The following is an 18,671-nucleotide window of genomic DNA, read 5'->3' as shown; positions in this document are numbered from 1 at the left end:
TTTTCCTTTCTTCCTTCTTTCCTTCCTTTTCTCCCTTTCTCTTTCTTTCTTTCCTCCCTCTCTTTTCTTCCTTCCTTGACCCGAGGTGGCGGTCCTCCTCCTCCTCCTCTTCTTCCCGGACCTGTCCTCCATTTCCCCCTTCTCTCTCCCGGAGGAATGCCACAATTCTCTTCAGAGCGAGGCTTTAAGAAGCATGGATTTGCATTTCTAGCAGTGTTGGGGGGAGTTTTCATCTGTAGCTTTTCTATCCGGGGGGGATTCCAAAATGTCCTCCATTCGGAGGAGGCTGAGAAGCCAGCACTTCCATTTCTAGGAGTCTGTCTCGCATTGCTTTGGGGATGTCTTTAACTTTGGCTCAAGGCTGCTATGGAATTCTGGGAGTTGGAGTATGTTGTGGGGTCCAGAGCGGTCTGGACCCCACAACATACTCCAACTCCCAGAATTCCATAGCGGAGCCCTCCGCTCTGGACCCCACAACATACTCCAACTCCCAGAATTCCATAGCAGCCTTGAGCCAGATAAAGAGTTAAAGCGGTGCCATACCGGGTTATTTCTCCAGTGTAGATGCAGCCCCGGTTTTTCCTCAGCCAGAGCTCCTTCCCCCCTCCTTTTCGTTTCTCTTTCATTTCCCCCATCTTTTGTTGCTCTGGAGAGAGAGAGCATGGCGGTTGTCCTTTTGTCTTGGAAGGAAACGTGGCCCTTGAGGGGTGGCTTGGGGGGTCCCCAGAAGAGACCCTCTTTCCCTTGGGATGAAGGACTACTGTCTAAATAACCGTGACAAGAAACAGGGAGGTGGGGTTCGCCCACATTGTAACCTCGGCTTCTATTGTGTGCCTTTGTATTCTGTGGGAGCATGTGCTGGCCTTCCTCCCCCACCTCTTTCTTCCCTCCTCCCTGCAATGTGAGGCTAAACACACACACACACACAAAGACACGTGTCAGCACGTGACTCTCTGTCCCCAAAACCAGCCAGATAAGACGAACGCCAACCCGGGGCTCCATCCCTGGCGTGGCTCTTCTTAACCAGATTGCCTCGCTTTCTGGACTCTTTGGCTATTTGTTTGTTTGTTTGTTTATTTTTCGTGATAGAATCGTAGAGTTGGAAGAGACCGCAAGGGCCATCCAGACCAACCCCATTCTGCCATGCAGGAACTCCCAATCAAAGCATCCCCGACAGATGGCCACCCAGCCTCTGTTTGAACACCTCCAAAGAAGGAGGCTCCACCATTTTGTCAGGGAAAGGACCCTGTGTGGAGGATGCACTTGGACACTTTCGCTGATCTACAGCGCTGTATAAATAAAGCATAATAATAATAATAATAATCTCCTGGGCCCTTCAATGACCCCCACTTTGTTTCTTCTCGCTTCTCTTTGCTATGATTTTTGGAGCCAGCCATGAACATTCATCTGCGTGTCATCCTTTAACAAAAGGGAAGCGTGCAGACTTCTTCTTTTTTCTTTTTTGAGGCTGGCACCGTCTGAATGGCCATATAAGACCATGCGGAGGAAGAAGCCGCTTTGCACGCCTCTTAAAGATCAGCAGATGGCCAGCTGGGGGATCTAATCTTCTCTTTGTGCCATTGCATGGACTGGAGAATAACGGGAACCTTACCTGGGAGACCTAGCTAGCCTGATTTTTAACTAAAGATTAATACAGACCTGCACTACGTGACAGTAAGAAGGGGCCAAAATTTAAAATAAGTTAACTTTTTCAAGCCACAGATAGGTTTTAATTAAATATTAATTAATTGATTAATTATTAATATCGATTCAGTCCTCCTCCTCTGCCTGGCCCTTCCTTCAAGAGAAAGCCGAGCAGCAGAGGAGCATTGCTAGTGTTCACCCATCCTCATCCTCCACCTGGCCTTCTCCTCAGGTGAAAGCCAAGCAGCAGAGGAGCCTTGTATGGCAAGTATTTGCCAGTCCTTTGCCTCCTCCCTCCACTGCCTGGTCTCCTCAGGAGAAAGCTGGATGGTGGAGGAGCCTTATTTGGCAAGCATTTGCCCATCTTCCTCCTTTGCTGCCTGGTCTTCTGAGTGGCAGAGGAGCCTTGAAGTCTTTCCGCATCCTTGTAGGCCACCCAAAATGCTTTGGTGGGCTGCATGCGACCCCCGGGCTGTATGTTGTACAAGCCTGGCTTAATACAAATTCAACTGAGATTTATTTGTTTATTTATTTATTTCTGGGACCTCTCATTCTTGTTCCAGCCTAATGCCACACCGCCCTGTCTTTCAAACCGAAATTAGTTCCAGGCCATTATTCTTCTGAGTGCTGTTTTAAGTGCTCTGGAAATAATTGGAGGGCATAAAAAGCCCAGGTGTATCTGTAAGTCACTTGAAATGGCGAATCTTCCTGTTGCTCTTGCCAAGGTAGAGAAAGAGCTTCTCTCCCCCGCCCCAGCCTCCCACGCCTCCTTTTTTCTCTTTACTGAGTAATGTATTTTTTTATTTATCCCTATCAAGAAAGGTATTAAGAAACTGTGCCAAGAAAAGCCAGTTGTGCTTTCATGTGCTATTTTGGTTCCCTGTACTTTTTGTCTCAGTGCGTCAAACTGTCTCAAGTATTAGTCTGGCAGTATTAAACAGCTTTGTTCCAAGAGCTATGCAATGGGCTGTCTGATTCTGGAGCTGCTGCTGGCTAAGATTTTGTAGTTCTGGTTTTTCTCCTAGGTTTTTTTTAATTAAATAAGATTTGTTTGTTTGTTTTTAAATGTGGGGTCATTCATGCCTCGTAGTTGAGGGAGAAACCCCCCCCCCCGAAATACTACGAAAGAGCCTAGGCCAAGCCTCTGTGTCCTTGGCAAATGCAAGTGCGTATTTGCAGTTGGGTGAATATAAATCATTTCTCTGGCAGGATTTTGGATTCAGAGAAGTCTGATGGAAACATTTTCCTGAAAGACTTGGCTTGTAAGTCAGTGTCTTAGAATAGAATATGGGAACAGATATTTCCCATCCATTTGGTGTAAGCTGGTCATCTGCTGTAATAACGGTGACAGTAGCTGAAGTCTGATGCTAAAAGTGAATGAATGGTGTACAGAAAAGGAAATGAATATTAGCAGCAAAAGTCTCACCCTGCTTGTTTTGCATTTTAGTATTTTCTTTCACCTAGTCTCTGCTTTCTTTTTAAGAAATCCATGGCTCTGTTTTGCTTTGCAAGTCCCCCCTCCAATCACCTTAAATTCTTTCTCACAAGAGCTTCTGCCTTTCATTTTCCTTTCCCACTTTCTTTGGCAGTAATCTTCTTACAGCACTGCCACCCCAGCCATGAATGACATAACTTTTATCCACCATTGAAAGCAGGTCTGATCTATAGCATCCTATCCTGCAGGGGGCAGTATGTGAGATAGGACAAAGAATATATGGAGAGAAGATAGAATAATACAGTGTTGCTTTAGTCATGAGTCATGCCATTGAATGGTCCAATACAGAAATGTAGATATAACTAGTAAGTGGACCCTTGTTATACACTGGGGTTTGGTTCCAAGATCCCCCGTGGGTAACAAAATCCGTGGATGCTCAAGTCCCATTAAATATAATGACATAGCAAAACGGTGTCCCTTATAAAAAATGAAAAATCAAGGTTGGATATTTGAAATTTATACTTTTTTTGGAACATTTTCAAACAGTGGATGCTTGAATCCGTGTATAAAAAATCTATGTATAAAAATCCGTGTATAAGAAGGGCCAACTGTATAAGAAGACATTTGCATTGGGCAGAACTTGTCCTGTTGTTTTAAAGTATTGGATAAAGAATATTAACAGTATAGATTGCTAGCAATACTGTATTATGAAATGAACTAAAGCCAGGAAATGTTATTCCATAAAATAAGCAGTTTTGATTGTAAACTGCTTTACCAGAGACAAATTTAGGTGTAAAAGTGGAACAATTACAGTGGGGTGATATCACCTAGATATTAATGTTTCTTTGGAATACTTAAGATATGTAGGGTTATTTTTTTCTTCCTCTTTTCTTATGGGAGAAGGAGTGGTCTGGGATAGAAGAGCGCAACAACTGAAGACAGACAGAACTGACTGGAATATTGAAAATGAGATATTCGTATATGAGAATCTTGTTGTTTCAGTGAGGCCCGGATGAGATTTAATTCTTGATACGGTTGTTATTACGGTGATGTTTTGCCAGAATACCAGTGGCATCTCAGATACAGGCCACTAAAAGTTAAGGGGCAAACTTTGTATTACAGGGGAGATTACAGAGATTGTATCTCCTGGTATTTTCATTTTTAATGAAATGCAGCCATGTAGGATTGATAGTCTGACAAATGGAGCAGTTGCAGATGTCTATTCAGCTACAGTGACAACAGCAGTCTTCAGTCAAAAATAACATATTGTTATGTAGGGGATGAAATGTTGGCTACTGGAACAGGTAGTAATAGGCTTCTTATTTTGCCTCCCAAGATTTTCCTCCTTCTGTATGAAGCTTTGAAAACTATTCCCACAACCAAGTAGAGCCTCCAAACCAGAGTGCCACGATAGCCTTTGTTTCATGTTTATATGTGGGCAGCCAGGTTGTGGTATGGGTGCCACAAGTAGCACTGGCCATGGTTGTTCTTTGCTGGATGGAAGCCAGGGGGTTGTTCTGTTTGTGAAATGGAGCCATAGTGTACTTTTACAGGTTGGGTTTCCCTTATCTGAAATGCCTGGGACCAGAAGTGTTTGGAACGTTTGCATATACATAATGTGGTGGAGTAGTGGTTCAAGTGTTGGATCACGGTTCTAGTTCCTGCTTAGCCCCAAAACTCACTGGGTTACCTTGATACGTTGCAGGCTTGGCAATGGCAAACCTCCTCTGAACAAATCTTGCGAAGAAAAATCCCATAAGTTTGCCTTAGGGTTGCCATAAATCGGAAATGAAACAACAATGAGATATTTTGGAGATGAGACCCCAGTCTAAATAAGAAATTTATTTTTGTTTTGTATACACCTTATGCACATAGCCTGAAGGTATTTCTAAACTAGTTTTCTATGTGGAATGGTTGGACTGAGTGGTCATCCTTCATATTCAGGACCATATTATTCCATTATCTGAAAATCCTGAAAATCAAATAGGACATTTTAAAATGTGTTTCCCCCACTCTAATAGTGTAAATCACTATAACTGGTATAAAGTTAACTGATCTACAGGAAAATAAAGATGAGGTATATACTGAGATTATTTTTATGCCTCTAGAAAACAAGAGGTTATGAGGTCTGTGTTGAATTTATTAAAGCATAAAATTAGAGCATCTCAGTAAAGAAAGATATTTTTCCATTACACTGTGCTGAAAAGTGGCTAGAGTTGTTTTGGGAAATGCCTCTAAATGAATATGAAAGTGATACGTTATTCTGTGGAAGTAATCCAAAATGCTGCCACTGTTTGATAAATGGCAATTCAACTGTGGCTCACATAGCTCAGTTATGAAGTTGTGTGATAAAGATCCTTTGGCTGTCTCACTAGCTTGGCATGTACAGCATTACTGTGGGTCAGCTTTGGAGGATTTAGAAATTTCATGTATTCAGTGCATGCCAGATAGTGCAGAATCTTGTTGCATGTATACAGGGTTGGTTGCATAGGAAACATTTTTTGAAAATGATAAAGATGACTGAGATAGTTTTATTAACTTGCAATATAAACCCAACAAATCTATAATAGTATCAATACTCTCCACTGTCACACAGCCCCATTTTTAACCCACACCCAGGAACTGCAGAAAAAGGACTAGCAGTAGAAGAAACAGATAAAAAAGGAGAGAAAGCTGGGAATGAAAGTGAGGCAGGTTTCAGGAGATATGGAGGATAGATAAAGACAAATGCCATTAAAATCAGTGCTAGTGTCATGCCTCATAAATCCTATTAGAACCTCCACTCCTAGCTCCAAATGTTAATCTGCACCCTGTTTTCACTACACATACATTTCCCCATTATATGCTTGCTTGTATCAAGGAGAAAAGGGCTACTAAAGGAAATCTAGTCAATAAACTCCAGTAACAATTCTTTACTTCACAAGGATCACCATATCAAGGTAGTGTAAAGTTGTCATACTGATAACTGTATCGATATTAACTTTGTAATTAGACAAATGACCGTAAAGACACTAATTCTCCCCACCATGCCATCCCTTGCACTGCTTCACTAGAGCCAACAGGAAAGGTTTCCATTACAAAAATTGGATGCGGATGGTAGGTCAGTGGGTAAGATATTGGGTAACCTGTAAAGAAGACCTCATGCCAGATGGATAGAGTCAGTTGGGGAGGACACATGCCTGAGCCTACAGGACCTAAGCAGAGAAGCAGAGGATAAGGAGATTGAAGATGTCACATTCACAGGGTTGCCATGAGTTGAGGTCAACTCGAAGGCAGCTAACAACAACAACAACAACCTGTAAAGAAAGAGAAAGATTACTTCCCTCCCTCCATGCTTAAATGAAGCTCACCCCCCCCCCCCCCCAAAAAAAAAAGATAATGTTCCATAGGACATAGCTCTATCCTTCTGAACTGTTTACTGTCAGAAAACAAAAAAAGAGACTGGATTTGGGAAATCTCTGACAGTCTGGGTGTGCAAAGCAAATTATCCCTTCCCCTAGTATCAGTGCAGAACAACACTTGGGGCTCCTGCTTCAGGCAAAGAACAGTGCTTTTGTGACATCAGCAGCAGTACACCAACCCATGCCCTCAAATCAGGTTAACATTCTCTGCACACGTAGGAATGGAGTGAAGAAGTCTGAGATAACAATGGCTGCTGATGTCACTAAGGCATTCCCTTCCACCCTGCACCCAGTAATTCAACAGGGATGAGCCACAGTGAAGAAAGGGAAAGAGGCAGGTACATGAGGTAAGGATAAAGATAAGGCAGGGGACAGAGGTTAAAGGCCTTGATGCCAATGGACAGAGAGAGAAAAAGAGAGGAAGGAACAGGAAACTGGCTGTGAGAGGAGAGGACTCGACTCACCCACGTTAATCATCTCATATTTATATAGCCACCTTTGGAGATAACAGGCTCAGCATTTAGACTAATGTTTAAATGAAACAGGAACTAGGGGAAGAGAACATTCTTTTGCACAGGTGGTGATCATAAATGTAAGGCCCCAATATTCAGAAATTGTGTGCTACTCTGCTCTTGGAGGCTGGAAGTGGAGAAGATTCCTTCTACCCTTGAATTTTCTTAACCCCCTGCCCCACTGGAAAGCTAATCAGGATTGTAATAGCCCTTTTGCTCACTGTCCCAGGTTTATTTATGAAAGCTGTGAACATTCGCTGCAGGCAGGCTGCCTTTTGCCATGCATTAGGTTGTGGGGATTTAACCATTTGGAGTTTGGAGGTGAGAAATCACCCCTCCAATTAATGAGAGGTAGGGGCTTTGGAGGGCTCCAGGAGCTGCAAATTTGGGTCTGCACTTTCCTTGCCTCACATTAGATCATGGGCTGCACTTTGCTTGCCTCACATTAAATCATAGATGATACTTGATATCATAAGAGTCAAATATTAAACACTCCCAAGCCATTCTACTTTCAAAACTTTTCCTTCATATATATATATATATATATAAATATATGTGTGTGTGTGTGTGTGTGTGTATGCATGTTAACATTTTCAAATAACTACAGCAAACGAGACAGCTAGTGTTACTTCTTTAAAACTCATGATCTAATTTCTATATAAGAGAGCAGTACATTTAGGCACATTTAGGCAGCTTGCACCCGCCCCTTTTAGCGCTGGATTGGGGCCAGGGCAGCCTCACCACCAGCCCTGCAGTCCCAATCCACCGTTTTTCCACGCATTTTGCCGCTTCTCTTTGGCCTGGAAAAGGGGTGTCCTTGTGCCTTAGACGACAATGGCACCTTTCTTCTCTGCATCGTTGGCGCAGCCATTTGGTTGCCATGCCAATGATGCAGGAGCCCAAAAAGAGCTCCATTTTGGGGCTCCTTTTTGTGCCACTGGCAGGCTGCTGTAAGCTGCTTGGGGCAGCACAGACACATCATGTGCATGCCACACCATTTGGATGCGGCACATATGTGATGCCATCATTACGTGCGCCATGTGGAGGGCGCCATGTAACAATGGCGCCTCCACATGTACTAGGGTTAGGGAGTGTGTGGTTGGTGGGCGCTCCCTAACCCTAGTGCCACTGGGAACACGCTGCTTTATGGCAGTGTGTACTGGCCCTTACCCTTTTATTTACCCTCTCAACCACCTTCACTGGTTAATTCAGTGCTACTCAAAGTGGTGGGCCGTGCATTGGTGCTGGGCCCTGTGCCATTGGCTGCTGAGCTCTGATAAGTTTCCCGAAAAGAAAGAACATATTGTAGTTAGTACAAACGTGGTGTTGGACATTGGCACTTCAGGACATGGAGATACTAGTTACCCACACCAGATAGCCTGAGAAACACTATCTCAGACTAAGAGTTTTAATTTGGCCAAGGCACCTCAGCATCATGTGATCTGTGATCTGAACCACTTTCATATTTCTGTATCCATGACTCAGTTCACTGACCCAGATGAGTAGTGGAAATGAAAACTGATCATGAAATGGAGGGGCTTACTAGTTCTACCAGGAGCCCATGGCTACATATGTCACCTTGGTGCAGCAGCATAGCTCTCACATATGTTAGCCAGTTATTGGTTAAATGGGCCCTAGGTGACAGAAGCAAATATCTTTACCTTCCCACAGTAGATTATGCAACACAGTAGTAATACTCATAATATGCCCCCCCCCCAGGTTTCTGGTGCATTTATGTTTGGGTCAACCTCATTCTTCTATTGTGTTCTAGCTCTGGATTCAAGCTCAAGTATGCTTACATGATTTCTTATAACGGAATGAAAATTTTGCCTTGTGGCAGGTTTAGGCTTGTTCACATATAGTCTAATGCAGTCTTTTGTGTCTTCTCTCCCCCCCTCTCCAGCCCACTGTGCTTTTGTATTCAAGCAAAGTTAGCTTGTATCACTCTAGGAATTGTTCGTTTAAATCTAGCTGGCTTTGCAGACACATTTTGCCTAAGCCTGAAACTACTGCTTGCTTTGTAGAAGTGCCATGTCTCTGTGTTCTGTCTCTGCTGTAAACAAGACTGTAAGCAATGTTTTCTGTAATTTTGAGAATAGGATATTGTAACATGGTAGATGAACTAAATTTCTGGTGTTTTGCCTTGCTTTGCAATGCGTTTTCATATGCACAAATGGGATACAAATATAATAAATGCAATAAAATATGGATTCGAATGTGAGTTTCTACATCACTTCTACATTATTACTATTGTATAATGTATGAAACAGTTCTACTGTTCACTGGATACAATGCACATGTGTTCATTTCCTTTTGTGGCATAAGATTATTGATGGTAGGTTCTTTATCCACTCAGCTGGAGCTTGAAGTATCTAAGTGCTCTGAGGTTTTGTTTATTTGAACCAGGGTTGGGCAGTTGCAACAGCTCTGGAGGCTATTTTTCTATCCTGGGACACTGAGGGCTGCACACAAATGTCCCCCCTCTCAATGAAAACAAGACAAAATTGGAAGTCTACTTTTGGTTTTGCAAGATGGAGATTAATCAATGCAGGGAGGCCATGGATCCTGTTAAAGGTGAGTTGCAACTCCTGAAGTCTTCTAAGAAGGGACAATTCACCCTTTGGTACCAGACAAAAAAGGTGCTCTGTGGAATAAAAAAGGAGCCTCGGGAGCTGCATGCACTTTGCCCACTCCTGGTATATTACTGTCAATTAGCATACCATTCTTAAGGATCACATAAACATTTCTATGTAATATTTGAAGAAATGAAGTATTTGAAAAACAATACTAACAATATTAAAAATATCTCAAATTAGCGTACTATTCTTAAGTATCAAATAAACATTTCTATGTAATATTTGAAGAAATGAAGTACTTCAGCTTTAAAGACAGGAGATAAACATTAACTTACTTTTTTTGCTTATGGAAAGAGGTTGACTTGTTTAATTCCATGGAAGTTACTGCTTCATGTCCACTACTGGTCAGCTAAAGTGTACCATGATTGACTCTCTCTGTCTCTGCTTTCTTAGATGTTTTCTAGGGGGTTTTTCTTTGGTATAGGTTTCACAGAATTTATAGATTAATAATTCCACAAAGGTGAGATAGCTTAGTGAACAAGATAAAAGTTATATTGGATCTTTGTAATCCTAATTTGATTATTTTTTTAAAAAAAAACTTTTATTGTTATTTTAGTTTTATCATCACCACACCACTACCATTTTTATGTTATGATAATTACTGTTGCTTCAGTAGTTGAATTAAATATTTCAAAAGTTGTTCAATATTTTTTACTCAAAGGTCATAGGCCCTTTGGAATGATAAGAATAATACCAACCATTTTTGCCACATAGTTTTTATAAAGACCTACAGAATGAGAAGCCAAACTTAGCTGCCTCCTTTATGACAGAAAAATGCATCAAAACTATTCCAGCTCTTTTAGTTTTATATATTCCTCCAAGTTTTATAGAATGTTTCTAGCTGTAAACCAATGAAGTGAATTTAGAATTGCTCTACAGTTTCAGAAAAAATATATATCTTTCTGTATACAGGCAAAAAGGAAGTGTATTTTGGTTTCATGCAGCTACTAGCAATCAGAAGTTTCACCCTGGGTTATACAGCAAATTGCATACTTTTTAACTGGATGCTCTCCCTAGAAGATTCAAATCCAGTGAAAACTTGCTTTATAGCAAATTAACTGTAGCAAGAATTTGGATCACCTCAGTTTACTGACTTATATCATCATCCCCTAGTAAACATGAAAGAGCTATTTAACTTTCTGAATAAAATACCCAAAAGCTTAACTCTTAATTTTTGGTCCCAAGGATTAGGTCCAATTGAATGGAACTTTAAAAAGTGCCAGTTTACTGGGATACCATTGATTCACTGGATCTATACTGCTTAGGAGTAACAATTGGATTTAAACTGACAAAAACTTGTTTTCATCTTGACATCTAGGACAGAAAATACCAATTTTAATTATCTCCCCTTTCCCTCATCGTTTGCACTACAACACAAGTTCCCAGTTTCACAGACAGAAATCAGTTCTGCTTGCTATGCCACCTGTTGTAATACTGTGATGGTAGCAGCAATTCCAGATCGGATCCAGGATGAGATACCTGTAACCTTAATCCTTGACAGTTTTTGGAGCAGAATGAAGTACTACAGGACCGTAAAGCATGTAACAGTCCCTCAGATTCCAAATCCCAACTTTCAACTGCAGCCATACCCTACTAACATGGCCATTCCCTCAGTGATGGAGGGAAGGGAAAGGATATGGAGAGGCCCTATCTTGGATCCACATTGGCAATCCAAGCTAGTTGAGGAAAAAATCCTAATGCATAATACTCTGGGCTGTGTGATCAACATAGGAGTGGATTAAGGATGGGTTATTGATAATTTAAATTGCTTATGGATCAGACCATAAGCTAGTGATTGGATTTTAGAACAACCAAGGATATTGTAATAGAATTCTGTTAGAACTGCAGAATTACTTTGAAGAGGCTCTTTGAAAGAAGTTTATCACATGATACAGTAGGCTTCCGTCTCTGATCCTGATCTGTAACCCTTTCAGACTTGAGCCATCTTCCTGTCTTCTTCCTTTAGAATTTGCAGTAGAGGAGGCATAGATGCAGGAGGACATTTGCCCTCTAGGGACTAACTGGGAAGTCAAGAACCACTGCAGATGTTTCTTATTTAACCAAACTGGGTTCCTGGCAAGAACAGTTTGTGCAACCCTATTTTTGCCTCCCTATTTAGTAGCTTATATCTTGTTTAAGGGAGGATCAAAGCATGGGGCAAAAGCCAGCATTATAGCTTAGTGACAGAGTACATACTTTATATGCAGAAACTGGCTTCAAGTCTGGTCCTTGGCACCTCTAGTTTAAAAAAAACTAAGCACAAGGTGACACAAAAGATAAGGCCTCAGTCTGAAACCCTGAGGAGCCACTGCCACTCAGATAATACTGGGTTAAATGGACAAACTGACCTGGTATAAGGCAGCTTCCCTGGCATAAGACAGTTCTTAAGCTGATTTCCAGCTTTTCTTTATCAAGCTTGAATATTCAGAGTCCCTGCTATAGGCCACGATGGACCTTTCAGTTCTAGAAAAGGGCAGGTAAACAACAGGAATCCTACAAAGATCCATAACCAAAGTGATGGAAAGGGATTAAAAGTGTTTGTACATCTGGTTAGAATGGTGTTGAAACTTTTATTTTTATCTTATGTGTTACTTTGTAATCTGTTGACTTCTGAGGCAGTCCGCCAAATTTAGTGCTGGCACAGTTTGTTAAATGTTCAAGTGGAAAATAAGAGAAAAACTGTTGCCTGATAAAAAGAGCCTATGCTATCTCAAGTTTCTTTTCTTTCTTTTTTTAAAAAATGGCCTACTTATAATCAACAGGATTGTGTTCATTTTTTTTCTCCATGAGTATCTTATTTTTTTCCATTTTTGTTTTGTTTTATTTTATTTTATTTTTTTCTTTTTCTGAAACAGGAAGAGAAAATCCATTCTGGAGAGACTCTTCTTCATGTAAGTGTTATTTATGCTCATTAATGAAAATAGCAAAATATTAGAAGTGCAGTCTGAATCGACAGAATACAACTGCTCAGTAGCTGCTCATAGAAAGAGGCTAGCAGAAAATACAGTAATGATAAACACTCAGTATCTGGTTATCGCTTGGTTTTTATTATATTATTATTACTGTTATTATTAGTAGTAATACCATAATGATTATGGTGTGGATATCCACTTCCTCTTGCAACAGCCTCACCTTGCTGATAAAGAGAGGATGATCTGTGATCAGCTAAGTGTGCATAGCAACTCCATGCTGGTTCAGTGCTTTGCTTTGCATAAGGTCTAAACAACTTTGTGAAGCAGGGTTCTTGTTATTTCCATTTTACTGAATTAGGTGTGAGAAAGAGTAGCTTGCCCAGTTTAGTCATGACTGCATAATAATATTAATGATAATGATAAGGAAGGAAGCAACTGATTACCAAGTTTCGTACAAGCAAGCAGGTAAGTGCTGTTGCTTCTATTTTAGAAATAGGCAAAGAAGAATGCAGTTCTGTGCCCATTTATCTCAGAGTATCCTTTGCTGAACCCTTGGGGAATTATTCCTGAGTAGTCTAGGACTGTGCTGTAAGGCTGAAATCCTAAATACACTTACTAGACAGTAAGTCCTATTGAACTCGGTGGGACTTATTTTCTGAGTAAACAGTTTTAGGATTGTGCTATAAGCCAGTAGTTCAAGGTTATAGAATATAGCAAGAGCTAATAATAGATTTCTCTGCTGGTGGTTCTGTGCTAAGATATGCTTTGTTTTTCTTGGATTCTAATATATAATCCAAGTTACTACAGTAGTTCTAAAGTATGTATTTGTTTGTGGAAGAGAGAGAGGTTTGGAGAGAGAATAGCCTCAGACAGACATTTTAGGCTCTTTCCATGATTCCTTGCATTGGTTGTTAATGGCTTCCCAGCCACCCATAAACCCCATCAATAGATCAGTTTACTGATCTGTGCATCCCACTAGAGCTTGAGGTCTGGCAAGCTATTGATGTACATGGTAGGGGACTGGCTCTCTAGTGTTTAACCACAAGACAGTGCTAGAGAGCCAGTTCCAGTACCTATGAAGTGATTCATGCTGTATTTGCATTTGTTTAGAACAAATGCAGCACCAGGGCACATTTATTTATTTATTTTCTAAAGTTATATCCCCTCACTCTTAAGCTGAAAAAGGTCCTAGGCAGGTTTACAGATCATAGTAAAATCAAGGCAGTTGGGCTTATGGTCCAGGCCAACAGACACAACTAGAAGAGAGAGCAATGAGTGGGGAAAGTCATGATTTACACCTTGTTCATAGATCTGCCTGATTGAAAAGAGCTCCTTTAGATAAATTGATAGGTTGAATGAGCCAACCTGACATACACACACTTTGATGGGCAAGTATAACAGTGACATATTACAAAGTGCTTTTGGCATTCCTTTCATTTTTATAACAATTTTGCTACTCAGCTTGGAGGATTACTGTTTGGTAAACAAGACCAGAGACCCACTGGGTACAGGGATTTTGTGACCCAGTTCTTAAAATCTTAGCCTCTGTTCTTGAAAACTCATTACATGTGAGGGTACATGTGAGGGTTCGGCAAAGCCAGTACTCCATTTAGGTTTAAAAGTATTATTTTGACAAAGCAAAATAAACAGCAGAGATTAAAGTCTGGCATTATTTTGTATAAAGTCCATTTCATGTTACATTTTTTGCTTGCCTAACTTAATGTCAAGCCCAGGAATATTATTATCATTGAACAAATATTTAATTTTTTAAAACCTTTTAAGAAACCATAATTATTGAATTGGTTGATATGTATTGAACATATTTGGTAATAAATATCTTCTTCATCTTGTGGAGCTGATATATTAGCTGAGCTTTTAGAATAATAGAAGCTTCACTTTATAATAATTTATATAGAGCTATTTGTACAGATAAATTTCTTTGTACACTTACCTTTCCTTTGAACCATGTCCTTATTTTGAATATTCAGCATCAGATTTCAACATAATATACAAAGCAACCCAACTCATGAGCATTATTGCCATCACTTAAGTCAGCCTGGTAAATCTTTATTTTCTCAAACGCTAAAAGTGATAGCAGTGATTGCAGTGACAACTCTTTGGTGGATAAAGATGTTTTCTCCTCGCCCCATACTTGACCACCCAAGCCACATCCATGCTAAAATGAAAGTGGAAAGGCCTACACAGACTAGGCAGGCATGAATTCATTCTAGAGCAGTGGTTCCCAATTTTTTTTTCCTCCAGGTGTTTTGGACTTAAACTCCCAGAAGCCCCAGCCAATTTTACCAACAATCAGGAATTCTTCGACTTGATGTCCAAAACATCTGGAGGACCAAAGTTTGGGAACCACTGTTCTAGAGCAATAGTGTGTACAATATTTTGTGAGAAGGAAGAGGGAGGCTCTCACACAAGTCCCTGATCATTATCAGACTAGCTGCTACCACTGAACAGTGGAGGAATGAGAGTGCACGCTCTCCTTAAGTCCAGCTGTTTTGTCAGCAGATGCTGTGTGATGGTCTGCAAAGCAGATGAGTACCTAGAGAAAGGCTTTCTGTCCACCAATTCTAGCTCCCTGTTGAGAACCAGTGGTCTACAGCACCTGTCATGGATCCCACATGGAAAATCAGTGGGACCCGATGAATTCCATATATAGCACCAATTAGTCTATCTGTATGTTTGTATATTGAAATATTGATATCCATTCAGCCATCTGTCCATTTCTTTATTTGAATCCTGCCTTTCTCCAAATCTAGGACTCAGGGCAGTTTACAAAAAGGCAGAAAATATAATAAAAGCACATATACTTTAGACCAGGGGTAGGCAACCTTTTTGAGCCGGGGGCCGGGTTGCTGTCCCTCAGACAACTGGGGGGGCCGAAGCAAAAAAATAAATAATTAAATAATTTGTTTGAAAAATTAAATATATAAATAAACCAGGACAAATGTAGGACAAAATTTTCAAATGGAAGACACTTTTTTTTAAAAAATGGAGGACACGCGAAAAAATTTGCTGATTTTTTAAAAAATGTTAATATAAATGCATGTTTCTGAGGCTTCTATAGACAATTGCCCCCCAAAGGCCCCGGCGGCAATCGGCGGCAGGACCAGGCTGGGGCCGGTCCCAAGGCCTCGCTGGGCCGCATCCGGCCCGCGGGCCGCAGGTTGCCTACCTCTGCTTTAGACACACAAAATTAAGATTAAAGCATAAACATAATTAAAACCATTTAAAATCTTACTTTAAAACAAAGAATACAGCATCATAAAAAGCTTTTTTGTTAAAAATCCAATTCCAATGGCTTGCTGGAAAGAAGGGTCTTTATAAAAACTATTTACATTAAAAAAGGATCTCAGTTACATTCAATACTGTCAGTATAAAAAAGCAGGAAAATAAAACTGCAGAAGGAGGAAAAACAACAACATTAGTCATATGTTTCTATAAAAGCTAACCAAATGTCCAAATATAAGGCCATTTGTCAATTTCATCTATACAGCCAGACTTCCCCAACCGTAGGTATGCCATCCGAGAATTTGAGCATCCGCGGATGGCCCCATCCCATTCACCTCAGTGGTGAGGTGGCCATGCCACCATTAAAAACAACGGGACTTGAGGTCCTGCCATTTTTGGCATCTGGCGGGGTCGGGTCTGTAATGGAACCCCTTTGGATATGAAAGGCCAACTGTACATCGTTCTTCCTAAAGTTGCAAGCATTGTTAGGTCTTCTATCCATTGGATGACAGGTGGCGAAAAATCATCTTTCAAGTAATGAAGTATTAATCTTTTAGCAGCCAGAAGGGCATGAATAAGCCACTTTTGTTGGCCATTTATTAATTTTCAAGAAACAGGTAAATAATTCAAAGGAACATGAATGCCTCTGAATATAAAAGAACTTTGCAAAACTGAATTGGAAAAGAAAAGTTTACCACACAGAGGAGGACAACATAGAAGGAGCCCTCCTAACTTTCCTTAAGAGAGTGTTCCAAGGTGTGGGGTTAGCCATAGAGAAGACCTTCTTCTTCTCCATTTCCACCAATAACCTGTGAAGGAGGTAGGACAGAGAGAAGTGTCTCCCCTGCAGATCTTAAACCTTGGGCAGGTTCATATGGGAAGATAAAGTCTTTCAATTTATACATATACATTGGAGAGGTGGAATAGTTACTGCAATCAAGAGACAGGTTTTGTAAACAATTTGTATGTGAAATATGGAAAGATCTTGTAAACAACTTGCATATGAAATATATGAAAAATCTAATCAAATTAATTCTGTTCGCATTTTAATGCAAATCAGTCAGAACTGTACATAGGAAATATATAAAATCAAAATTAAATTAGTTTGCTTGCAATTTTTTTGCCAATTGGCCAGATTCAAACTTCACTAAGTAATATATAAAACAGAACACAATTTTCTTTTTATTTTCACACTTCTCTGAATTTTACAACGTTGATTCTCAGATCAAAATGTGCATATATATATATATGTGTGTGTATATATATATATATATATATATATATATATGTATGTATGTTAGTGGAAATACCTACAAAATTGCGTACATTAGGAGAAATGTGTACATTTATGAAACAAGACATAAAAAGATGCCATCTCTTCATGCCTGCTTCCCATGGATGTACAAACTGTGGGAAAAATGCAGGGCAAACATTATACCCATCAACTGCCTTTCGTGAAATGCAGGAATAAAACTGGAAGTGATGATACTCCTTGTATAAAAGTTCATCTTTGATGTACACATTTCTTTCTCTTCTCTTTAATATATGTGACTCGTCACTTTGGTACCTTTTGACTTCTGCAGCATGAATTTTTTAATGGTCTTAAATGAGCTCCAGAGAGTTGAACAGCTATATTGCTACATACCAGGCCTGTTAAAATGACTGTTTTGTACAGTTAGTTGGGGTTCTGAATTCTTACTCAGTTCCTAGTTGTTGTTGTTGTTGTTGTTCTTTTTAAAGATAAACTAAAAACCTGTTTGACAATATTAATTTTGAGGAAGCAGTGTGCAGCCCTCCTAAAGGACTTTTTGAAAGAGCATGGATCTGGGTGCTTTAGATGAAATTGAATGGTAATCGGATTGGCTTTATCAGGATTGTATCTCTGGATACAGCAAAGCATGCACATTATTTTGAAGTTGGTTATTGCATAGAACGGAACCCTTTGCAGGGGGGAGTGGATCGCTTACTGCCACCATCAGTCTCATTTGTAATTATAATGCTAAGAAGGAGCCATCTTACTGTGATCATTTTGCGACAAATACTACCATCATTCATTACTTTCTATCAGCGCCTCACCCTATGGAGGAACCAGCACTGCCCATCCACATTGAGGAGGGGACAGACGTTCCAACTGGTGAGTGCAGCTAAGGTGGGATGCTTGCGAAATTGGTGGAGGGCGGGAAGGCATGTTGGTACATGGAGCTTTGTGCTGCATTTGTGTTTATTCATACATCTTACAAATGATATCCAGAAACATTTAAAATATTTTTTTCTTCCTAATATGTGGTGTGTTGGCAATGCCATCTCTCTTGAGTGGTAGAAAATTTGTACCATCAGCAGACATCCATTATGGTGCAGCTACACACTAAGATGTCCAATGTATACAGAGAAAAGCTTGAAAAAGTCTGGGAGCAGATGGATTAAAGCTATCAGATTATCCCAGCTAGCATGACTTTACTTGCTGTATGAGTCTGGGACTCGAGAGCCCAAAACAATGACTTTTCCAAGCTCTGATCCAGAGTTGCTTGCTCTCATAATTTTATTGCCAGTCTAATGACTGTAGACATTTTTCTAGTTATTCAGGGTTAAAAAGAATGGGCACAATGCAGAAAAATATAGACATCTTGGCCCATGGATGTGAATGAGACTGAGGAGTACCGAATTTTGTCTGGATGACACACATTATTTTGAAAACATTCTTATAGAGTTGTTGTTTCCTTTAAGTATAAGGAAACCACAATCTACTCTTCTTTGTTTTCTGACTATTGAAATCTCACACAGGTGTAGCAAAAGTTAATGAGAAAAGGTTGTTCACCTATCGCAGGAATTTGGTTCAGAAGACCCCGTTCCATGCACTCGTGAATGTTTGTAGATTGCTTCAATGCTGC

General features: G+C 40.3%; 1 protein-coding gene across 1 annotated transcript in view; it reads left to right on the top strand.

Annotated features, from left to right (window-relative positions):
• Positions 1-18,671, top strand: part of SLC6A6 (solute carrier family 6 member 6) — a 77,345-nt gene that overhangs the window by 899 nt on the left and 57,775 nt on the right. The window contains 2 exon segments of the mRNA XM_042450997.1: positions 12,484-12,519; positions 17,852-17,917. Of these exon segments, the coding sequence (XP_042306931.1) occupies positions 12,484-12,519; positions 17,852-17,917 (102 nt within the window).

The sequence above is a fragment of the Sceloporus undulatus genome, chromosome 2 (assembly GCF_019175285.1).
Source record: "Sceloporus undulatus isolate JIND9_A2432 ecotype Alabama chromosome 2, SceUnd_v1.1, whole genome shotgun sequence".
Classification (NCBI taxonomy): domain Eukaryota; kingdom Metazoa; phylum Chordata; class Lepidosauria; order Squamata; family Phrynosomatidae; genus Sceloporus; species Sceloporus undulatus.
The sequence above is the reverse complement of the archived record's forward strand: the minus strand, read 5'-3'. Positions and strand labels throughout refer to the sequence as shown.